Here is a 19,254-nt window from a genome sequence, read left to right as displayed (position 1 = left end):
TGGACACCGGAGTGCCAAAGAGCTTTACAAGAATTGAAGAGATATTTGTCTAGCCCCCCGCTATTACACACACCAAAGGCGGACGAGCCGCTTTTTCTCTACCTTGCTGTCTCCGAGGTAGCGGTAAGTGGCGTTTTAATCCGAGAAGAATCAGGTACGCAATTCCCTATCTATTATGTAAGTAGAACTTTGGGGGATGCGGAGACCCGTTATCCCCACTTGAAAAAATTGGCATTGGCACTGGTAAGTGCTTCTAGAAAGCTCAAGCCCTACTTTCAATGCCATCCAATATGTGTAGTAACTACTTACCCCCTGAAAAACATCATGCATAAACCAGAATTATCGGGTAGACTAACTAAATGGGCCGTCGAAATTAGCGGATATGATATTGAGTACAAACCTCGAACGGCCATCAAGTCCCAGATCTTGGCCAATTTTGTGGCAGATTTCACCCCGGTTATGGTCCCCGAGGTTGAGAAAGAGCTTCTGCTAACCTCGGGGGAAGCCTCGGGTATTTGGTCGCTACATACGGACGAAGCCTCGAACCTCAAAGGTTCCGGGCTAGGGATCGTCCTTAGAACCCCGGCCGGGGATACCGTCCGACAGTCTATTAGAACTGCTAAATTGACTAACAATGAAGCCGAGTATGAGGCTATGATTGCAGGTTTGGAATTGGCCCGAAGTATGTGGGCCAAGACAATCGAGGCAAAGTGCGATTCGCTCTTGGTCGTAAACCAGGTGAACGGCGTCTTCGAGGTCAAGGATGAACGGATGCAGAGGTATCTTGAAAAACTCCAAGTGATACTACATCGGTTTAAATAATGGACCATGCAGCATATACCGAGGGAGCAGAACAGCTAAGCCGATGCATTGGCAAATCTGGGATCCTCGGTTGAATGGGAAGAAATCAACCCCGGGACTATGGTGCACTTGTTGAACACGGCGATAGAAAACGGACATGCTGAGATAAACACAATGGGTTTAACTTGAGATTGGCGCAGCAAGTACATCGACTACTTGCGTGATGGAAAGCTCCCGAATGACCCAAAAGAATCACGGTCATTAAGGACCAAAGTTGCGCGTTTCTGTTTAGTGGACGGACAATTGTATCGACGATCTTTCTTCGGCCCCCTGGCTAAGTGTTTGGGTCCCGGAGAGACGGAGTATGTGATGAGAGAGGTGCACGAAGGAACCTGTGGCAACCACTCCGGTGCTGAAGCTCTGGTCCGAAAGATCATCAGAGCCGGTTATTACTGGAACTGGATGGACGAAGACTCGAAAAATTTCGTCCGGAAATGTGATGGGTGTCAGAGACATGCTCCGATGATTCACCAGCCTGGGGAGTTGCTGCATTCGGTGGTTTCACCTTGGCCTTTCATGAAGTGGGAAATGGACATTGTCGGTCCGTTACCATGAGCACCAGGTAAAGCCCGTTTCATTCTGTTTATGACTGATTATTTCTCTAAGTGGATTGAAGTGCAGGACTTTGAAAAAATCAGAGAGAAGGAAGTCATTGACTTCATATGGGACCACATCATTTGTCGCTTTGGCATCCCTGCTGAGATAACCTGTGATAACAGACCCCAGTTCGTGGGTGGCAAAGTCAATGATTTTCTCGAGGGATTGAAGATCAATAAAATTGATCGACCCCGTATCACCCGTGTGCAAACGGACAGGCGGAATCCACGAACAAAACAATAATCCAAAATCAGAGGAAAAAACTTGAAGCGTCAAAGCATTACTGGAGGGAAATATTACCGGAGGTGTTGTGGGCATACAGAACCACATCAAAATCAAGTACGGGAGAAACTCCTTTCTCATTGGTCTACGGGGTTGAAGCCCTTATTCCCGTAGAAGTTGGTGAACCAACTCTCCGGTTCAGCTATACTACCGGGGAGTCAAACGAGAAGGCTATGGCCGTAAAACTCGACCTCACGGACGAACTTCGCGAAAACGCGTTAGTCCGTATTGCATCCCAGAAGCAGAGAATGGAAAGGTACTACAACCGAAGAGCCAATTTTCGGCATTTCCAAGTTGGGGACTTGGTGCTTCGAAAAGTTACCTTGAACACCAAAAATCCCAATAAAGGAAAACTGTGTTCGAACTGGGAAGGTCCGTATAAGATAACCGGGATAACGGGCAAATGATCGTATCAGTTGGAGTCCATGGACGGGCAACAGTTGCGCAACAATTGGAACGTGGCTCATCTGAAAAGATACTACTGTTAAGGTATGGACTCCCCATGTTTTCTATTTAATAACCTTTCTCTTTTGCAGAAAAATAGAGAGCCGGATAGAGTTAGAATTTAGGCCTGAAAACACGTGTTGCACTCTTTTCCTTAGTGCGGTTTTGTCCCAAAACGGGTTTTCCGACAAGGTTTTTAATGAGGCAACAAGTACAACGTGTTACTCAACGAAGACAAGACAGACGCCTGGAAACTCGGGGTCACACCCAACGAGTGGGACTTAATAGCACTCACCCGATCTTGCAGCTCGGATAAGAGCTAGGGGACTATCACGCCCACTCTGAAGTTTACCCCGGTTAGCTGACACCGGAGGCCGCCCTCAACAAAACAAAATCGGACCTTCAATATTAGGTTCCGATGTAAGGACCAAACGATCAGAACGAATCGTGTCCCCATAATACTTGCTACGGCAAAACCAAGAACCGGATCTTCCGCATTAGGTTCCGATGTAAGGACCAAACGATCAGAATGAATCGTGTCCATTTAGTATTTGCTACGGCAAAGGCGGAAGGGAAAAATTCATTCTCATGTACACAAACATTTGCAATGTAAAAGTTATCGAAAGTTGGGATAAACGAGATCTCGGATGGCTTCCCGATGATAACCACCGTATTTCGGCACTATTTCATTAATACACCCTATACCGAGCACTACAGTCGAAATTCGACATAGGCAACAAGGTCATAGCGAACCAAGCCAAAATCGTTAACCCCACAAACGGGGACTTTTACATCAAAATCCAGCTAAGGTTGAGACTCAGGTGTCCGAAATATACCTGCCCTAAAAAATAGCCAAAAAATACCGGTCCTGAAAACGCCCGTCGTGATTCGGAGACGTCCAAATTCACAAAGCATAGGATGAGTCCCATGGGCAAAAACTCCATAACATTCCCGGACGACATGTACCGGATGAAGAAAAAGCCGATATATAAGCACAGTAAACAATAACGACTATTTAAACGAACCGACAATTCGGGCGAAAGTCATAACAAACAGTCATTCGAAGAAAAGAATCAAGGAAAACACATATTTTATTAATACAAAGGATTTTACATCAGAGACCCCTACAAAGGCAAAAAAATAAAAGGCTAAGTACAGGGCCTATCCGGAATGGCTGGAGCCGGAGTGTTCGGACACTGTCCGCTCAGAGTCGTCGGAGTCATCCCCGAGGGAACCCTTAGCCTCTTCCTCGACTCTTTTAGCCTCGAGAATAAGGGCCGGAAGATCCGTAAATCCATGCTCGGCTTGCTCAAGAGTGATCCTCCGAGTTTTCCATTTTTCGTACTCGGCAGCGATAGTGGCATGAGCCTCGGCGGCCTCCACGCTCTTCAGAGCCTCCTCCAAATCAGCCTCGGCCTGGGCTAACTTTGCCGCCAGAACATCCCGAGCCTCTCCGAGGACATCTTGCATGTGGATGGCCGACTCGAGCTCGGCCTTGAGGGCATCATTAGCATCGGCCGTCTCCTTAAGCTCGGTTTTCAGATCATCACATGTCTGGGCCCTCTTCTTCGCGAACACCCTCATGCGCTCTTTGTACCGGTCACTCTGAGAAAGGGTGGTTTCGAGCTCATCGAGCCTCGAGGAAAATTGAGCGTTATCTCGGCTAAGGCCAATCTTGTCCGCTTCGAGACTCTGGTTGTATTCAACCATCTTGGCCAGCTCACCCTTTAATCGACGGATTTCAGCCTTTGTTGCATCGAGCTCGGGTCGGAGGTTGGAAAGAGCAACTGCTCGGTTCAGCTCCTCCTCCTTCTCCCGATGAAGGTGCAGATATTTCTCCATTTCCCAGCCTTGGGCATCCAGTAGGCCCTTGAGATCATCCACCTCTTGCTGGGCACAGACGAAGGCTTCATTAACAAGCACCACACTCTGCAAAAAGAAGCAAGTCAAACACTTTTCATAAAACGAGACAAAAATTCTCAAGAAAAGCATGCAGGGACAGTTGACAAAACTTACCCGATTGCCCGCGTGCATGCCCTCATTGATGAGGCACTGCCAAGAGACCCCGTTCATCTTTTGTTTATCCGAGTCCGAGATAATGGGCCTCAGGTAGCTCGCCACGCCCACCGGGCGAGAGAGAAAACTGTAATCCTCGGGAATAGTGATCACAACCGATCTCGTCCTCCTCGGCTCCACACTTGGGGCCGGAAAGGTTCGGACCAAGCTATCCCTAGCACCGGACTCGGTGGCCCGACCAACTGCCCTCGTGGCTCGAGGGATCTGGAGATGTCCGAAACCCGCGGCTTCGCCGGTTGCAGGAGGAGTGCTCGAGAGCATGTCCTCAAACTCATCCGGCCTCGAAATCGGAGTTGGAGAACCTGGAGCGGCCTCAGCAGCTTCAGTAAAGACAGGGGGATCCGTAGTTGCAGCAGTCTTGTAGTCGGGTAACGGGCCAGTGAGCGTTGGAGCTTCGGTCTCGGGGGCAGGCTCGGTTCTTTGATCAGCTTCGGCAGCAGCCGCCCCCCCAGATCTACTTGCCCTTTGCAGGGGGGTTTCTTCGGAAGAAGTTTCACCTGAAATGTCGACGAAATCAATCGACCTTAGAGGAGTCGGGTAAAGAATTTCTTCCGCACCTGTGGGTAATGCCGGAATCAAAGGTCTTTCTACGGCTGAAGGAAGGGGTGAAGCGGTGATACCCTCTTCCGGAACAAGAGCCATGGAAGGGGCCGCATTGATACTCCGGACGAGGAGCTCGGGCTCTGCGTCATCCCGTAAAGTCCTAACGACGCTCCTCGCCCTTTTCTTTGTTTTCTGCCCTTTGTCCGAGGGCCTTTTCCTCTTGGCGGCTGCAACAAGGATGCGAGATGCACCCGCCGAATCAAACTCCGGTACCGATGTTGCGGGTTCGGCTGAAGACTCCGGTCTGGGATCCACCGAGCCCTTGGGCAAACCTGAAAATCGAAGACGCAATGAATACGGGTAGTAGAAGACGCAATGAATACGGGCAGTAGAAGATGCAGTGAACACGGGTAGTAGCAGAGTATTACCGTGGTTCTGGGCGACCCATCGGCCGCGTGACGGGCGACCCCACGTTCAGTCGTCGTGGACATGCTGGCTAAGGAGTGCAGTAACCCATTCGTTCAGATTCCGGACGACCGGGGGAATCCATCCATTGGCTAATATAAATAAGAAAAGCGGTGAGAAAATGGAACCAAAGTTCGATAAAACATGCAAAAACAAGTACTTCTTACGCTTGTTGTTCCACGCTTCCGGAAAGGGCATGTAATTGTCCGGAATGATGTCTGAGGTCCTCACCCGAACATATCGCTCCAACCAGCCCCTGTCTCTATCTTCGTCCATTTTCGAGAAAAATGGATTCCGGCTACGTTTTGCGAGTTTTATTACGCCACCCCGGAACAACCTCGGGGAATATAAGCGTATCAAGTAGGCCAGCGTGAGATCTTTCCTGGCATTGTTGGCCAACAACCGGAGGCATGTCACGACCCTCCAAACGATCGGACCAATCTGTGCCAAGGTTACGTCATAGGTCCGGCACATGTCCAAGATGACCGGATCGACCGGAGGGTCGAGCTTGAGAGTGAAAGGGTAAGTATACACATATAAAAAACCTTCCCGGTGGTCAGTGACTGATTCACTGGGCCCGGGGGCAAAAAACTTGAACCGGACGGGTGTCCCACCCGTAATCAGCCCGGACTAAGTCGAGTTTTTCCTCAGTAATGGATGAGGGATATCGCCTCACATCAAAACCCCTATCGGATACCGAAAAAGGTTTTTCGACCTCAAAGTCTTTGTTGAAGTTAGGCTTGGCCGGTATAATGTCCGAAGAAGTGGGCTCGAAGGTGCTCTTTGCTTTAGTTGGAGATGCAGGTTCGGTTCCTTGAGATGAAACCGAGGGAATATCGTGGGAAGTGGTTTCAGACATTTGAAAATATGAAAAGAAGAAGTTGAGTGGATTCAGAAAGGAAGTTAAAAAAGAGTAAGGGAACAGACGGTTCAAGAAATGACAGAGTAAGAAGCAGCGACACTGATAACGTCCAAATACACTCCTCAAAGAGAAAGTGTACACGGTCGTATGCAATATATTTACCCAACTATGAGTCGGGGTCGATCCCACAGGGAACAATGTGCTAGGCGATTAAGAAAGTAAGGAATTTTTACTAACTAAGCTCTGCCAAACGATAAATGATATTTTGGGTTTTTGAGAAATTTATGACTAATGCGAAAATATATAAACTAACCTAGAAAGCAAGTAAATTGATCAATGGCCACAAGCATGGATACAAAGGAAATTACACTCAAGTAACGATCCAATATATTTTATGATATTACAACTAAGAGCGGGTCTATGTTAATAGATAATGATTTCTAAAATCTCATTGAAAGTTTCTCAACCAAATCAATGAATTTCACTCTAAGCTTTCTCAAGCCTTAGAGTGTGATGTTAAACACAATCAATTCAACCTCAAGTTAACTATCCTATCTCTAGCTCAAGTTATTAGATGGGTTTAATGACCCAAATCCTTGCTATCAAACTCTTTTCCTAACTTTCACTTTCTTTCTCAAGCAAAGTAAAAGTGCTTAGGCACAAATAATGTTTGCAACCATTAGGAGATATTTAAGCATGAAGAGTTAATAGAAAAACAATAAACCCACTTCATTAGAAATAAAAATCATTCAATACATAAGCATAACAAGAGATTCAATCCAAACTTTAATCAAGAATATTTTCATAAACAAGATTCAAGTATTGAAATGAAATACTACACACTTAGATATACAATACAAAACAAGAGATTGAAGAAATGAATTAAAGGTTTAAGAAATGCTCAACCAAATCTTCAAATCTTCAACCCCAAAGTGTGGTGTAGATGAACCCTAGCCTCCAAGCTTGCAAAATGGCAAAAGATGAATAAAATTGCTCCCTTCTCTTTCTTTTGTAATTACCTCATTTTTTCAAGTTCCAAAAATGACAAAATATGCCCCAAATTTCAGTTTTTGCAGTTCTGCCCGTTTTTGCAAAACTGTCCACTTTTGACAGTTTTGCAAAATTGTGCAGTTTTTGTCCAATTTGGCCTCTTTTTGACTTGGTTTCTTCCGATCACTTCTAAATCACATAAACCTATAAAATGGAAGTAAACGACATTAAATGCACTATTTTTTCAATCAAAACATAGCAACAATCTAAGATTAAAGAAGAAATAAGTTGGTAAAATACCAACTTATCAAACCCCCAAACTTAAACTATTGCTTGTCCTCAAGCAAATCAAATTATAATTTCCTTCAAAGGACTCCGTTCAAAAGTGCACCAACATCATACCAAGTCAAAAAGGTCTACTTTAAGCACAAACACATGACTTTGATTGGTACCAACAATTAATCCAAAACATATGAATCACCAACTTCTTCTCAAAAACTAAATTTTCATTTCAAGTGCTCAAACACCAAGTTAATCAAAGTAGCAATCACGTCATGACACTAAAGCTTCAAAATTTGCCTCATTATCACAAAACAATTTTCTTTTGTTCATTCATCTTAATTGGAAAATGGAACAAATTCACAACATAAATTCTCATGTGCCCTCACAATCAAGAGAGAATCCCAAACTCACAAAAAAATGCAATTTGAAACACAAATGGGATATCAAATGGAAAGAATTAACTCTCTTCTCTCACAAAGATGTTCAATTGCACAAGTAGTACCATAAGCTTGCCCTTCATGTATTTCTCCGCTAATATAGACACACTTGGTTCAAAATCAATTAGGACTTAAAGGGTTGTAATGTAGGCTTTTGGTTAAGGTAGGGATATAATTTGGAAATGGTGACTCAAAAACCTCCCTAAGCACTACAATTTTCAACAATCAAAGTACACTTCCTTTGAAATTTTTCCACCCTTTTTTTTTTTTTTTCATTTTTCATTGCACCACTTAGTCTTCCCATTATTCACAACTCTTTATTCTTTCTTCAATTCCTTTTTTTTTTTTTTTTTTTTTTTTTTTTTTTTTTTTTACCTCTTCGCCTTAAAAGTAACTCCCACATAACAACTTTTTCCAACCATCACCCCCAAACTTAGGCTTTTAGCCTATATTTGCACTTTCAACGCACTTAAGGAGGTAGGGTACCAAAAGATGGATCAATGAAGAACAAAAGGTTAAAGTTTGTAACATGGTTGCCAAAGAAAAGGTTAAAGGCTCAAAAGGGGTTGACTAGGGAGAATATGCAAGGGTAGGATATTTAAGGCACAAAAGCGGTTCAATGAAGGCCTAACATCATTTTTCAAACCAAGTGTAGTCTAGGATTTCACCTTGAAACTCATTCCGGGCAAGTTCTAGACCACAAATAATGCAACAGAACTCACAAATAAACCTCATCACACATGGCACATGAAAACTCAAGTAGAATATGTATCCAAGAACAAATTGAAACAAATGAACTCAAAAAGTCACTCATAGCCAAAAGAGACTAATTAGTGAAAGTAAGAGCCAAAAATTGAATCTAAAAGTCACAACAAGAACCCTTACTTCAATCATTTTTTTCTTTTTCAAAAATCAAGAATTCATATGCCAAGATTTAAATATGTTGGTACCAAGTAAGCCAAAAGTTAGTCAAGAGGCAAAAAAAAAAATCACATCCCAATACCATTTTTACTCCTAAACTACCTAACTAAGAATGAAAATAAATTAAGTAAAGTGACTAATCCACAACATGCCAAAAGAACGACATTTTCAGAAATTTGAGCAAGTTCCATTTGTAACAACGTCTATCCACAGCCACAACGACAGTCACAAAACAAGCCCGACAAGGTTACAAATAAAGCATAACCAAAATATAATGTGCTAGCTATCACATGTCACCCCCAACTACAAACAATGTAGTGTCCTCACTGCACATAATCAAACAAAACATAAAACAGTAAGGAAAGAGAAGAAAAAAAAAAAAAAAAATTTTTTTTTTTTTTTTTTTTTTTTTTGCTCACTGGCACGACCTGCGACCCGTCCTGCGATTTCGCAGGTATGACCTGCGAGTCGCAGGTACGACCTGCGAAAGATTTTTTTTTTTTTTTTTTTTTTTTTTTTTTTTTTTTTGGTCTCTGTCACACTATGCGACCAGACCTGCGATTTCGCAGGTATGACCTGCGTTTCGCAGGTATTACCTACGTTTCGCAGGTTATGCCACCAGATTTTTTTTTTTTTTTTTTTTTTTAACTGATTTTAGGGGCTGTCCGGATATCCAACATGCTCAAAACAACTCCAAAAATTCTGAAACTTTGTAGATTAGTCAAAAACCATAAACTAAACTATTCTAAAAAATAAAATTTCAAAAACGATTTAAAACTTTTAAAACGATGGGTTACCTCCCACCAAGCGCTTGATTTAACGTCGCGGCACGACGGTTACCTTTACCACTTTTCCTTCCATTTGGAAGATATGAATTTGCGCCCCAACTTTGAATCAAGATCATGATGGCGCTCATGGGGCGGTGGCAGAAAAACGAGGCCAACTTTCGGGTATCGCATTTTGCACTTCTTGGCCCTTAAGTGAGGCATGCCATTTTGTCTTCTTGGCATAGCAAACTTCAAAATGAAAACGCTTTCTTCTTCATTTTCACAATTCTCCATAGGCTCGGTTAGTTCAACTTCCATATCATCAACCAAGCACAATGTTGAAAAATGGTTGGAATGTGGTCTAAGGCGCTCCATTTTCAAATTCACTTCATTTTTGACATCCTCACCCAAAAATGAACTAGAGTCTTCAAAAACCATTATATGAACTTTTTTATGCAACTCTAGTATCATTTCTTCAATTTCGGCATCTTGCATTATATTTGGATTGGTCGGTTGGCAATTTATCATTAGCTCTTGAAAATCAATGTTGACCACTTTTTCATTGGAAACTAACTTAAAACTACTATCCATGACTATTTGATGTTGAGTATTGCATACCTCAACTTTTGCATTCAATTCGGCTTTCAAGTCACGGATAGCAATTTCAAGTTCCTTCAACTCTTGCCTTTGCTCAACATGGATTTTTACAAATTCTTCCACCATCCTCGAAATGTCTTCTCGATGATCCCCATAGGCTCTAAGTTGTTGAGCTTGAGACATAAGCCAATCTTGGCTCACTATTTCCACTTTGTCAAGGCTTTCTTCAAGTTGAGAGTCATTCAAAGCTTGTAGAAATTCACTCTTGGAGACATTCATGTTTTGGTCACTTTCTTGCCTACTTTCAACATCCTCAAGTTGTTGAGCATTATGAATCTGAACCAATAATTTCATTTGATCCTCCAAGATGTGAATAGCTTTGTCATTGCAATTAATTGCTTGCCTCAAGTCATCAAGTGGTTGCCTCAAGTCCTTAACCGCTAAGTCCTGTTTTTCAACTTTTTCAAGGATGGTCTCTAACATGAGCATTATCCTCTCATTTTGAGCATTTGAGGCTTCTTCCATTTCCTTATCCCTACTATCATCAAAATCACAACTAGAATAGTCATAGTGGGGGTTCGGGGAAGGGAAGGACAAATAATCACAATTATCCCAATGACCATTTTGACCACCACATCTATCACATATACTCCACTCATAGGTTTGGGATTGTGCGCACAACCCGCCCCCGGAAGAATTCAAACAATTTTGCCATGAGTGTGGTCCTCCGCAATAAAGACAAGGGTCATCAAAGTATGCATAACTACCATCCGACCAATTATCATTATATGATGCCATTTTTTTTTTTTAAACTGAACAGTTTTTGCAAAAAATAAAAAACTGGACAGTTTTTCAGAACTGGACAGTTTCTGCAGAAGCAAAAACTGGACAGTTTTTCAGAACTGGACAGTTTCTGCAGAAGCAAAAACTGGACAGTTTTTTCAGAACTGGACAGTTTTGCAATTCTGCAAAACTGGTCAGTTTTTCAGAACTGGACAGTTTCTGCAGAAGCAAAAACTGGACAGTTTTTCAGAACTGGACAGTTTTGCAATTCTGCAAAACTGGTCAGTTTTTTTTTTTTTTTTTTTTTTTTTTAAAGCAATGAAAGTTTGAACCAAAGCAAGTTAGCTTAAATCCCAAACTAACTCAAATACGCCAAATTGTTCCCCGGCAGCGGCGCCATTTTTGATAACGTCCAAATACACTCCTCAAAGAGAAAGTGTACACGGTCGTATGCAATATATTTACCCAACTATGAGTCGGGGTCGATCCCACAGGGAACAATGTGCTAGGCGATTAAGAAAGTAAGGAATTTTTACTAACTAAGCTCTGCCAAACGATAAATGATATTTTGGGTTTTTGAGAAATTTATGACTAATGCGAAAATATATAAACTAACCTAGAAAGCAAGTAAATTGATCAATGGCCACAAGCATGGATACAAAGGAAATTACACTCAAGTAACGATCCAATATATTTTATGATATTACAACTAAGAGCGGGTCTATGTTAATAGATAATGATTTCTAAAATCTCATTGAAAGTTTCTCAACCAAATCAATGAATTTCACTCTAAGCTTTCTCAAGCCTTAGAGTGTGATGTTAAACACAATCAATTCAACCTCAAGTTAACTATCCTATCTCTAGCTCAAGTTATTAGATGGGTTTAATGACCCAAATCCTTGCTATCAAACTCTTTTCCTAACTTTCACTTTCTTTCTCAAGCAAAGTAAAAGTGCTTAGGCACAAATAATGTTTGCAACCATTAGGAGATATTTAAGCATGAAGAGTTAATAGAAAAACAATAAACCCACTTCATTAGAAATAAAAATCATTCAATACATAAGCATAACAAGAGATTCAATCCAAACTTTAATCAAGAATATTTTCATAAACAAGATTCAAGTATTGAAATGAAATACTACACACTTAGATATACAATACAAAACAAGAGATTGAAGAAATGAATTAAAGGTTTAAGAAATGCTCAACCAAATCTTCAAATCTTCAACCCCAAAGTGTGGTGTAGATGAACCCTAGCCTCCAAGCTTGCAAAATGGCAAAAGATGAATAAAATTGTTCCCTTCTCTTTCTTTTGTAATTACCTCATTTTTTCAAGTTCCAAAAATGACAAAATATGCCCCAAATTTCAGTTTTTGCAGTTCTGCCCGTTTTTTGCAGTTCTGTCCCGTTTTTGCAAAACTGTCCACTTTTGACAGTTTTGCAAAACTGTGCAGTTTTTGTCCAATTTGGCCTCTTTTTGACTTGGTTTCTTCCGATCACTTCTAAATCACATAAACCTATAAAATGGAAGTAAACGACATTAAATGCACTATTTTTTCAATCAAAACATAGCAACAATCTAAGATTAAAGAAGAAATAAGTTGGTAAAATATCAACTTATCAGACACTCAAACAAGAGCAACTAGTAAAAATGGTGGCAAAGTTGCTTCCTTTCACGTGGTACAAGCGATGAATCAGCAACAAACTTGATATGGAGGATAGTTAGATATGGTGAAGATGAAGAAATGCAGTGAAGAGTGAAGATAAAGAGAAATGAATCACAAAAATGAGAGAATGAAGAAGTTGAAGACGTTTTATAGACGTGGGGTTCAGGCGGTTACGGTTTCCAGCCAACTGGGGGGCGCCACGTGTCCCATAATTAATGAGGAATGACTTGAAACGACGTGCGTGCGGCGGTTGTCAGAGCGGACCATCCGGGATAAGACACGTGGTCGATGAAAAGGGGACGTGACGCAATTGTTCCTGCCAAAATGAGAAGATAACAATGGACAAACGGAGTCGCCGATTTCTTGATTCATCCACTTCCCGTTACTCCGATAAATCTACGGTCCGGGAAGTGTGGGGACCAGCTGTATACGGTAAAAATCGGATACGCTTTAAACCGGTGAGACCAGGAACCGAAGGAAGAAGGGGACAAGAACATGCACGAGGACTTTCATTATGAACCGGAGGAACGCTTGGACCGAGGCCAAGGAAGGGCATCATTTGATCCGGTCTCTTCATGGCCGAGTTGGTCGTTGCCGTTGGTCCGTTTGATCGTGGCCGTTAGTCCGTTTATTCGTGGCCGTTGGTCCGGGAGATCCGTTGCGCGATTGCCACGCGTCGATAACGTCCTGCCATGCTCAACTGTCAATCGTACGGGTGTCAGACCGTACGGCCAACCTAATCCAAGTCAGAGTTTTTCTTTATTTTTAGTTTTCTCTTATTGTATGGAGCCCATGAGGCAACACTATAAATAAGGGTCATTGCCCACTTTTAAGGGGTTGGCTCCTTAACATCAAGAACATTCTTTTGTACTAGAAATATATACAAATCTCTCTCATTATCGTGTTGCAATCCGAATTCATTGTGTTCATCTCTATTACATTTCTTCAATCAAGTAGCACTCATATATTAGTAAACATACAAGTATATAGCAAACCACCGATTATTAGTTGCTTGTTCATAGCATATTCATATATTTCTTTTCTCTATCAAAGGGACTCAAGGCACAACCACATATCTTATACCTCACCCACAAATTTAATTGATTATCCAAATTCGGGGTAAACAAAGACAAACCTTCCTTTTTATTGTTCTACTGATTATGTTCCACGTTCATTAATAACTTGTCACAATTCCTTGATTTACTCAATTTGAAGAAAATCGTCAATATTTTGTCATATATAATTATACCTATATGGTAGTATAAGATCTGTTGTAATCTAATTATTAAACGATCTTTAATACAGTAATTCTTTTCAAAATTAGTACAAATAAAAACACCACTTTAACTTCTTCTTCTTCTTTTTTTTTTTTTTTTTTTGAATTCTATCATGTAATATTATATCTTACCACTTAAGGGAGTATTCTTGACTATAAATTAGATCCAAGAATATCAATTAATTATATTTCTCCAATCAGCTCTAATTATCTTTCAAATCAAATTTAACCTATTTTCTAAATCTTAATTAAAATATAGAATTTCGGTTAATAAAATACCTCTTTTTTTAGAAGATCGTTGAGCTTTTATAGTCCTATAGATTCATATGTAATAAATATTTCACTGTGAGTTTAAATGAATTTTAAGTTTGAATTAGTTATTCTTAGTTCTTAATTTACACAATTAATCAAATACTAATTTTAAAAAGATACGTATCTTCAAGGCAAATCTAATAGTACAATTTTTCATTTACTAAGTAATAGTATATGAAGATTGCATTTTTTATTTCATAATTTCAAAGGTAGCATCATAAATTCGGACGATTTCTTCAAAAGTATTCCTAGAAACAGTAATTGATGAATTAATTGTCCGTAATTATAGGAATCTTCCAGATAAAATAGGAATTCTTATTTTTCAAAAGCTTTTGAAATTTATTGTGAAAATATGAGTCAATCTTAATTGATTTCTATTATAAATTAAATTTGATCAAATCCACCAAAATAGGTAAGCATATATTAGCTTTAAATAATGTCACCTAATTTCTTTTTAAATTAATACAAATAGAATTTGTTGTCAAGTGGCTTGTTCATATTACACCACTTGGCTTAATATTAAGCTAGACTATTCTCCTTTTATACATATATATATATATATATATATATATGTATAGAGAGAGAGAGAGAGAGAGATTATTATTATTATTATTATATTAACAACTCTACTACTAGGTGTTGATAATATCATATGAGTATATAACGTGAGTTCATTATTATTATTATTAATTATTATTATTAGTAGATTATTAAATTAGGTAATATTTTGAACTACAATTAATAACTTCTTTTATAATTAATGCAAATAGAATTTGTTGCTAGGCGGCTTGTTCAATTACTCCACTTGGCTTAATATTAAGCTAGACTACCTTTTTTTTTAATTTTATATATATATATATATATATATATATATATATATATATATATATATATATATATATATATATATATATATATATATATTTGTGTTGTTAAAGCATTAATTGTATGAGGAATTAAAATATAATATTTAGAAGATAACATGCAGTTTTAACAATAGAAATTATTGATAGTATATTTACAACTAAAGCTCTCGTAATTTTTGTTAAAAGTATTTGAATACATTAAAACTATACAATTGAGCAGAGAACAAAGTGGAAAGTATTTGAATACATCAAAAATAGACAATTGTGAAGAAAACGGGTTCTCTTAGTATTCAAGTTTACATAAAAACGTCATTTTATAAGTTTAATGAGATTATAATAACCACGTGAAGCGCGGGCCAATTTACGAGTTGTAAATACTGCTGCTAGCACCATCTTCTTGTTGATGAATATATTGTTACCTTTTTCAAAACGATACCACCAGTATCAAATTATCAACACTATAAACGTCGATTCTTAATGCAAAGGAAGACAAGCCTACGCAAACTTGACAACTGTGAGCTATAGATAGGAACAAACAAGATAAAGAGATGAAAAAATGACTGATAACCACTCTTTAATAGTGTTCCAATTCCCACAAAGTCCCCCTTAATATTTCACTCCCGTCAACCTTTCATAAAGTTGTATTATCCTCAATGCCTAGTTCATCCATCATAGTCAAAACTAGGCCAAAAGGCTAGAGCTCAATGCCCTGCAACTGCGGGAAGATATCCCTTTCTGAGATTGGAGATAAATTGACAGTAGACTGGAAAATAGTGACTATCAAATTTAAATGATATGCAGTCTTAAGTTTACACAACCTTAGACAACATACATTATGTGACATGGACTTTGATTATGCCTATGTACTTGATACGCGAGTGTCAATATCTGATTCACATACATGTATCTTCTTGTTAATTTTTCAGTTTATGAAAGACCAGACACAAAATACTCATGTCAAGCCAAATCAATGGAAAGATAAAGTACCTGCGCGCAAATTAATTAACTTCTAAGGTTAAGCAGTCTGAACTTCACTACAAGAATTTGCAGATGATAGCTGCGCATTCCTAGAGTTCAACGTCCTACACTTGCAGGAAAATATCCCTTTTTGTGAGTGGATAGAAGTTGACAAGAAACTTGAAATAAACGACTATCAAATTCAAAGGGAAGCAGTTCTAATTTTGCAACAATTAATAGGAAGCAGTTCTAATTTTACAACAATTAATAGTACGTGCCATGGACTCGGTTGCAAGGTGGACCTGATATGGTGTTTGTAAATATCCAGCATAGATTCGTGTAGTTTTTTTTTTCCTTTTGTTCCCGCTAATCTTTATTGTATATGAAAAAATCAGCATGAAGGGCTCATGTGAAGCAAATTCAACGAAGAGATAGAGATGACAGCACTACCTACATGCGAGTTAACTTATGAGGTTGAGCAGTCTCAATTTCAGTACAAAATTTGTAGATGAAAGCTGGTTGAACCATCTTGAATGGCATGAGGAACTATGTTTACTTAGTTTCTACCACAAGTATGACATAACAGCGAGACTCAAAGCAAAGATTAGATAATGATAAAGGAAAATCACTCCAGTTCTCCAATTTAGGCTATAGTTCTTATATACAAAGTTCTGGGAACAAGCTGCAATACAAACATTCCATCTCATAATTTTCGCAATCTAAAAGTTGCATCTACCATCTCAAAACAGGCCGCCGACCATCATTTTCCTACAGAAGTATTTACAGAATATGAAAGAACGTCAACAACCCCATGAGAGCCGCAAAGATAGTAAAGGACAACAAAACCACCTCCATAGATAAAACTTGCACTGGAACAGGGTACACACCCTATTAATGCATAAAAGTCTAGATAATTACAAGCAGAAGCAAATTCAAAGAGGCTGAAGTCAGGCTTCTTGCAAATCTTATCCATAGCCCCAAAGATACTCATGTCTGGATCTGGTTAGTAGAAGACCAGTTCACACCGATGGGTAGAACACCACCCTGCATAGCCATTCTCTCAGATACATCAGCTAGTGATTTCAGGTTGCAATTGATTAGGGCATTCACAAAGTAGCAGGTCTCCTCTTGAGTGTTCCCTTCAGGCACATCCACCATAAATGACTCAATCACCAGTGTCCCTGGTTTACCATCGAGTGTCTCAGGATGGACTGTAATAACCGAAGAATAGTTCTGCAAAAGTTGATAAAGTAGGTTAGACATGCTAGATGCTTAAGTATTAAGACAGATATAAGAAAGCAGCTTAGTTAAGAAAAGACTCCTGAAAATTACCAACATTACGGGACCTTGGCCCTACAGGCAAACACAACCACCAACAACCAAACCCCGATGCAAACATCAGAAAATTAGCTTAATATTGATTGGTAGAAGTATGTAAAATTCTTTATCAACACACTTGTCTAAAAGCAGTGATTGTTAAAACCACTTAAGAGTAATCATTAGAACCTACTATAGATATCCTAGAAGATAAAACATCTAGAACCAATTCCATTTGATATCTTTTAAGTTTTAACTTTCTAACTTAACATTTCTACGAACAAATTTTAAGATCATGTTAACGGTTATAAAACAAGTGAAAGTCCAAAGTGGTATAAACACCATTCCTAGTACTCATTTAGCTAATCTTCACCTTCATAGTTAAGGGACTATGCTTCTCCTACCTTTAGCCTGTGATCGCCACCAACGATTCTGATGCCAAGGATGTGCTCCTTGTCATCAAGAAGTTCCAATCTTTCAGTGCTAGTCGTGGCTGGAAGACCAGACTTGACATCCACCTCTCTAACACTACCAATAGTAAGATCACCCTTCACAGTACACCTGCTAATAAATGGCTTATACTTCTGAGGCTGATCGAATCTCCTCACTAGTGACCAAACCTACAAGAGACATTAAATGTCACATGTTACAACTCAAATGCAAAACAAGCAGAAAATCAACAAATAGTGACATATTACAAATACCAGATTACAAGGGGAAAAACTAACGAAATGGTCATAAGGTCCAATAGTTTCATGCATCCCAAAAATCTTTGTAACTATTTCTTTAGTTGTTTTCTGCAGAATAACTGTCTCAACCAAGAAAAACTTTCTCTAAGACTTTCAAGAAACATTTTAAAGAAACCTTACCAAACATATATTCTGATACAAAATTTCCAGAAATAAACACGCCTTTTATAAGTAACTCCACTCACTAAAAATACAAATAAGGAACTAACAAAATTGTTATCCCCACAAATAAGGAGAAGATAGAACCAAAAAGACTCTAAAATATTCCAAAAGCAAGATTAACTAGAATTCAAGAGAATAAGAGGAAAAAAGACTATATATTAAAGCATAAACATCAAGCAAGAACTCAAAACTTATACAAATATTAAGAAAAAAGATATGATGTTTACAATATCAACTGGTGCTTTGATGTGCTTAACAAGAGATGAAGAACACTGGTGGTCACTAGGCTGATGACTATGGTATCTTTCTATAAACTGTGCCTCCATTTTCCTTCAATAATTCTACTTCAAACCCCTTAGAAATTCTATCTTTTTAACACAAACTTGAAGTTCTATAAAAGCTCAAGAAATAGAAAAAATATTGAGAATTGGGGGGTGGTTGGTTACTTGGTTGTGTGATGAGTCTTGACTTTTAAGTATATCAAGAATTAGAAAGACAATAAAATTATGTATATTAAGCTGTCATTATCAAACTTCACCGACAAGCCCACCAATAAAGCCCATTGAAAGTCCTTCTTTTGGGTATTCTTTAAATTTTGCTCCTCATATTTGAAATCTTTAAATTTTTCCCTTTGGCTAAATCTCATGGGTCCAGGTTCACACCACACAGTCAAAATTTAAAAAAAAAATCGCAAGACAGAGTTAAAATTTCACTATGCCCCCATCGGCATATACTTGTGAAGGAATTACCAAAGTTATGTCGGACCCGACATACTTATGCCTTATGAGCAGACTTGGCATAAGTATGCCGGGTCCGGCATAACTTTGGTAATTCCTTCACAAGTTTACGTCGGCGGGGGCATACTTTTAATGGGCAAACATTTATAGTATGCCACATAAGGCGGAATTTTTTCTTAAGGCATAACTAAAAATTTGCCTTATAAGACAAAGTCTATACCTTAAGAAAAAGTTCTGCCTTATGGGGCATACTTTTGGTTATGCCTTAATTAAAAGTTTGCCCCATAAGGCATAGTTCCTTAAG

At 39.2% G+C, this 19,254-nt stretch overlaps 1 protein-coding gene across 1 annotated transcript; it reads right to left on the bottom strand.

Annotated features, from left to right (window-relative positions):
- Positions 1-16,600: 16,600 nt before the first annotated feature.
- Positions 16,601-18,692, bottom strand: LOC132645467 (abscisic acid receptor PYL8-like). Its single transcript, XM_060362463.1, has 3 exons — positions 18,441-18,692; positions 17,707-17,922; positions 16,601-17,218 (listed from the first exon to the last, which is right to left on the bottom strand). The coding sequence occupies exons 1-3, from the start codon at positions 18,537-18,539 to the stop codon at positions 16,973-16,975; spliced, it is 561 nt and encodes a 186-aa protein (XP_060218446.1). The 5' UTR covers positions 18,540-18,692; the 3' UTR covers positions 16,601-16,972.
- Positions 18,693-19,254: the final 562 nt, after the last annotated feature.

Source organism: Lycium barbarum, chromosome 6, assembly GCF_019175385.1.
Source record: "Lycium barbarum isolate Lr01 chromosome 6, ASM1917538v2, whole genome shotgun sequence".
Lineage (NCBI taxonomy): Eukaryota > Viridiplantae > Streptophyta > Magnoliopsida > Solanales > Solanaceae > Lycium > Lycium barbarum.
The sequence above is the reverse complement of the archived record's forward strand: the minus strand, read 5'-3'. Positions and strand labels throughout refer to the sequence as shown.